The sequence below is a fragment of the Brienomyrus brachyistius genome, chromosome 23, assembly GCF_023856365.1.
Source record: "Brienomyrus brachyistius isolate T26 chromosome 23, BBRACH_0.4, whole genome shotgun sequence".
In the NCBI taxonomy this organism is placed as follows: Eukaryota; Metazoa; Chordata; class Actinopteri; order Osteoglossiformes; family Mormyridae; genus Brienomyrus; species Brienomyrus brachyistius.
In genome coordinates, this window is record NC_064555.1 from 9,938,260 (window position 1) to 9,944,340 (window position 6,081).

Consider the following 6,081-nt stretch of genomic DNA (forward strand, 5'->3'; position numbering starts at 1 on the left):
TCCACGCTTTGCGGCGCCGTCGCAGAACGACCAGAATGGTAATTGATTTGATTTAAACGGTGACAGTGCCCTTCCGTAATGAATGCTGAAAGTCTTTTTGAGGATTTATCCCTGAGTATTACGTCCTCATCTCTACAGATGGTGAGTGAGTAAGGGAAAAGGTGTGTGTGGTCCAGGTATATATTACATTGTGGGGACCAAATGTCCCCGTAATGTGATAAAAAGTTGTCATTTTGAGTTTTCCTCATAGAAATGAATGGACGGTCCCTACAAACATGAGTACAGGTCTGTGTGTGTGTGTGTGTGTGTGTGTGTGATATACTTGCAGTCCTTCAGCATTGTAACATTTTCATTCATCTCTTACTGGCTTTATTCAAAAACCCTGGAGATTACCGCCCCCCCCCCGGATCATGTGAATCTTGGTATATATATGCTCTCCCCGCGCTAGATCTGGTGGCACATTCGGCCGTGGTTTTGGGGCGCCATTACGCAGTCTGCCGTCTTAATCCGTGCCGTGTCCCCCCCCCCCTGCAGATATTTGCCGTGGCGGAGTCGCCAGTCCCGGGGGACGACCTGTACCTGGACGACCAGCAGTCTGGAGACTACCCCGTAGACGACGATGACTTCACGTCTGGCTCTGGCTCAGGTGCTTCTTCGTCTCCTTTCTACTTTTAACACGTGATCTTGGGGCTGTAATTATGAATATTCCGGCGGATTCCTAAACTGAGCCATAAAAAAACACTACATTGCAGTGTGAGGATCATTTTGTAGCGCGGTGGGGGGGATTCCTCAGCCTCCCCTCCCTCCAGTGAAGCTACGTTCTAACGTACTCCTCACTATCTCTCGCCAGGCACTTTGTTCCGCTTAACTGTTAAGGCCTTATGTTTTCATAACTGAACTGTTCCAGTTCCACTTGGTGCACTGGGTAGTTTTCATTGTGCTGCAGTGAGTCCAGTTTGAATCTTGAAGTGCACGAGGTGGCCAGAACAAGCTGTTTTAACTCGCCCAGCGATGACAAAGCCCAGCCGCCGGGCACAGTGTGGCCGGCCTTGTCACCTGCCGACCCCCCCCCCCCCCCCCCCCCCCCCCTCCCCCTAGCTGCCGCCGAGGGGCAGAGCGACGCTCTATTATTTATGACCCGCTGTCCACCTTGCTGCTTCCATTTAACCCCTCCCCAGAAGGCTCAGCGGGCTGCCTCGGGCCTGGATCCCCATCAAGACCCTCCCTCTCACTGCCGGCTCCCAGTGGCTATCTGTGTTAAGGCAGTGGTTGCCAGAGTGGCAGAGTCTAATCCCCCAAAATGACTGATTTTAAATAGTTAAGCATCTACACTAGAAAAAGGCGATGGGCTACATACATAATTTTTTTGGTATTCATAAGCAAGGATACCACCCAGTACAGCGACTCACAGTGGGTTAAAAGCCAACTTGTCCAATAAAAAGATATTTATCCTGTCGCTATATGGAAACCATACGCAGAGGTTGCCTGGTATCCTGGAATTATCAAAGCAGAATGTGGGTTAAAGGCCCTTTTTTGTGTTTAGGCACCGGGGAAGTGACAGTGGAAGAATCTGAGAAGACGCGTCTGATCCCTGTCCTGAAGGCCCTGCCCACCCAGGACTCCACGAAGGATTCCACACCCAGAGCAGATGCGGCCACCTCCAGAGAGGCACCCAGAAACCCCGTGAGGACCGAGGTCAGTCTCCTCCGAGTCTCCTAATGCCCCTTGCTGTGCCGGAGAGTGTTGAGCTCTCAGAGATCTGTAAATATGGAAATCCCAGCCCCAGTCTCGCTCCTTTTCTGCTCCAACAGCTGCAAGTCATAAATGTTTTAATTGCGCGCAAGCTGGAATGCCGTATATAGGCGTAGTGTTTTTAAATGCGTCCAAATGAATGTAAATTGTGTAGAATTTAAGATGACAGTGTTTAAAAGAAGACGAGCTGTGCTGCGGGTTTTATTTTTCTCTGAGGCCCCCCACCCCCCCTCGCTTCCGCTGACCCCTCTCCCCACAGCCCCCAGCGCTGGTGACGGATGAGCCCAAGAACAACGTCAGGACTTACCCCTCCCGCTCGCCCGGGGGACCGTTCGAAGTGCGGACCGAAAGCCTCTTCCAGCGGACTGAGGTGCTGGCAGGTAAGTGAGAGAAGAGCCAGTCCCGGTCATGCAGTGTTTGTTAGTTACTTTTTTATGTTTGCAGAAGCAAAATAGTATTGTCTGCTGTGTGTCTAATTGTAATCAGAGGCACTGGGAGCGTTATGTGCATTTGAACTGGGCTCCTACATGCATTGGCAGCTGGTTCTTGGGCTTTTTGGGTTTTTTGGGTGTGTTATATTCACTCTAATTCCACTCTTCAGGTTACCCTTGGTGATATTCTGCTGTAATCCTGCTGCCCACTGGGTCATTCTTATTGTGCTGTAGTGAGCAATTTCATAAGTCTTTTAGGCTACGTTCACACTGCCATACTGAAGTGATTTTTTTTTGCCTTAATGTGACACAGATCTGATCTTTTCAGGGCTTTGTGGACACTCAAATCGGATCTTTTCAAATCAGATTTGTGTCACTTTCATACGTGGTACTAAATCGGATACGTATCCGATTCGCGGCCATGCGACCTGAATGTGAACGCTCAGATCGGAATTCATGTGGCTTTTTGCTTATACGCATGCGCTGACATCATCAGCCTGCGCCGGCAGGCTCGCACCCACACATCTCTTGGTGCAGCAGTTCCAGCAATAACTGCGAAAACAGAAAAAGCTAGACGCCTGACTTTTTTTCTCCTTTTCGACCTGCTCATGTACAGCTGATTCACTGTTTGTCGTCCTCCTGAGCAAAGTGCGATACATGCGTCAGCTACTAACGCCTCCATTTTTAATGCCACGAGTCGTCCCACAGATATGACGTTTTTTGTTGTTGTTGACGCAGTCGACCCGTGTAAAAACGTATCAGTGTCCGCATACGTGACGTTTCGAAGAGATGCATTCACATTACAGTCAGATACAAGTCACTTGTAGTTATGAATGTGAACCATCAAGATAGACAAATCCGATCTGAGCAAATAAATCGGAATTGAACGATGTGACTGGCAGTGTGAACGTAGCCTTAGAGTTAACAGTTGCCTATTTGCATACGTATTTTATTTTTCCCCACTTTAAAACGCATGTTTCTGTAATAGTCTGTTAATCCCAAAATAACAATTTGTAGGAAGTGAGCTGCCTGTAGACGGGTGTAAGTAGAGACACAGGGCTAAATAAAAACAGCCGTCCGTAGTCAGTAGTGAAAAGTATCACGTCTTTGGTCACATGACACTGCGGCGAGAGCAAGGGGGCGTGGCCAAATGCCAAACTGGCAGCTAAACTATATGTAACAGTTAGTTGTAATTGGATATTTCTGGTTAAATGCCTTTGTGGGCCATAGACTGTAGTGGCATCCTGAAGGGTAAAATCTTAGCATTCATTTATTTTGCAGTATTTGCTGCTGTTACTGTACAGTTACAGTGGGAAGTGATGTTGCATGACCTTCTCCTGACTAACCCCCCCCCCCCCCCCCCCTTTGTGTGCCTGCAGCCGTTATTGCTGGCGGGGTCATCGGCTTTCTGTTTGCCATCTTCCTCATCCTCCTCTTGGTGTACCGCATGAGGAAGAAGGACGAAGGGAGTTACGACCTGGGGGAGCGCAAGCCCTCTGGAGCAGCCTACCAGAAAGCCCCCACCAAGGAATTCTACGCATAACACCGCTACCCTCAAAGAACAACAGTAACCCCCCTGAAAAAATAATAATCGCGAGCAGGAGATCGACATTCTGGTGTTGTTGGCAGTGACGAACTCGTTCAAATAAGGTGAAATTATCGGGGAAATATTACGTAAAGGAAAGCTATTACATAGAGTAATGTTACGAAGACTTTTTTTTCCTTTGTTTTTTTTTTAATGCAAAGCCTAACCAGGCTTATTTTAAATCAAATGCTAGTATATTTAAACGTTTTTGTGTAATACAGGAACACAAGAGAGAGAACACAAGCGAAATTTGTAAAATGGATAAAATCGATCCTTCAAAGAAGCAGTTTTTAGTCACTGACTACTTTTCAGCTATAGCAGTATGTATTTGTAAAGAAATTTTAAAGTGGATATAATTGAATATAATTATTCTGCATCCTATTTTTCTTATTGTCATAGCATGTCTGAAGTTGATTTCAAAGGTGTATTTCATTAATTTATCTGTTTCCAGGTGTTAATTGCCGTTCTGTAGTTGTCATGAAGCTGCCGTGTCTTCACATTAACTTGGATAATGTTCTGCTTTGTCTTTCGTTCCAACTTAGAAGGGTGAACATTTCGCCATTATTGTCCCCCACCTTCCCCCGGTTGTTTTATGTTGACGTAGTTTTAGGTCATTACGCAGCGCAGCTCATATTTAAGGTGATTAAGACTAGCTGCTGGAGGGCTCGCTTTGGGAGCAGGAAGTGACCCGTTCCTGCACACAGGTGACTTAGGGGTTTATCTGTGACCGACGTGGTTACGGGCCGTGTGTCTGCATTCGTGTGGTCTTCGTACACATCCTGTCCGACACGTGGGTGCCTATCCAACTGTGTCTCTAAATTCCCGTCGGATCGGACGGAGCTGTCAGTGACCCAGCCCCCCCCCTCCCCCCCCCCAGTAACTGACGTCGGCATCTGCATTCCGGACGTGTCGTTCGTTGGGAGAATGTTCTCGTTTGGCCCTTTCGCTTCCGGAATCTCGGTAGCTGCCCTTCTGGTTGCCCGTGCTAATGATCCCGAGGAAGAGGAGCTCATCCCGCGCAGACCGTTGGCTTCGCGGCAGGTTTGCCAATCGCTGCAGAGCGTGACCTGTGCCACTGAGTGACGCGGAGACCCTCCCGCCTGTCCCGGTGTGGAAAGCTTCTTAGGATGATCCATTAAATCCCCTCTCCCAGCTCTCCCTCAGCGCATAAAGGGACAAGCAAGCCCAAAGATGCCCATTCTCTTATCCTCCCTACATATGTCAAAGGTCATGTATGTGTGTTTTCCTTTTATTTTGTCTGTTTTCAGTCTTATTTTTATTAGACCTGACCATTGAGTCCAACTAGTATATGAAAGAAAAGTGTATAAATATATATTCGCAAATGTTTTTAGCCTTCAAAGTGCCTACCGTTCTGAGATGTGCTCGTACCTGTGAGGGCTGGTAAGCGTGTCACCAACATCACGGAGAGGGTGGAGGTTTTCCTAACAGCACACTTATCTGTAAAGATGACTATTTTTAGTCTTACAAAAGCAGACAGTATTGTACCTATAATTTCAAACACACTACTGAATAAACATTGTGGCCTAATGCTGGTGTCTCTGTAGTTTATTTGCTGTGGGCTGTTTTTGTCTCGTCTGCTTTAACTCCCCCCCCCCCCCCCCCCCCCCCCTCCTCTGATTGGTTCCTTAACTGAGTTCCCATGATGCCCCTGTTCACCGCAGACATTCAAAGCGTGATAGTGGTGTGTGTCCCCAGTTGTGCATAGTTTAAGTGTCTAAACAGTTCTGTACATACTGAGTTGGAAAAGGGCACCTAGATGTGAAAAGAAGAAAACAAAGCAAAAAGTCATTTCAAGCTTAGAAAGTTTTAACCATTGGTGCTCTTACCAGAACACTGGCCAAAAAGTGTTATTTTTTTATTGCTATGGTGCACAAAGTGTGGCATGGAGTATCATCCATCCATCCATTTTCCTGGAGGCTACAGGCCGACACACTGCAGGTCACGCTCACACACTATTCACTCACACATCTGCATCTACAGGCAGTTTGGTAACTCTGACTATCATCATCTTCCAGATGGATTACATGAGAAGATGGCCTTGCCCGGGACGTCTGGGGGCAGTGTGGCTCAGTGGTTTAGGGTGCCATGTCCGTGAGAGGAAGCTCTATGGTTTAGATTTCAATTTTGGCAGAAGCATTTCAGCACTGAGTGAGGCCCTTAACCCCAGTTACTCCAGGGAGTGGTTGACCCTCATTTCTCAAGTGTTGCTTTGCATAAAAGCATCTGTTAAGTATGTGAGAAGGAGGTGAATTGGCGAGTCCTTGCTTGCTATGGTTAGAATTTGGGTACTGC

The 6,081-nt window shown here is 47.4% G+C and overlaps 1 protein-coding gene across 1 annotated transcript in view; it reads left to right on the forward strand.

Moving 5' to 3' along the window:
• sdc2 (syndecan 2) overlaps window positions 1-5,316 on the forward strand; it is a 31,050-nt gene extending 25,734 nt beyond the window's left edge. Inside the window, exons 2-5 of the mRNA XM_048993649.1 lie at window positions 535-646; window positions 1,544-1,695; window positions 2,012-2,132; window positions 3,563-5,316. Coding sequence (XP_048849606.1) covers window positions 535-646; window positions 1,544-1,695; window positions 2,012-2,132; window positions 3,563-3,726 — 549 coding nt within the window. The 3' untranslated portion in view covers window positions 3,727-5,316. The remainder of the gene's footprint in view (window positions 1-534; window positions 647-1,543; window positions 1,696-2,011; window positions 2,133-3,562) is intronic.
• Window positions 5,317-6,081: the final 765 nt, after the last annotated feature.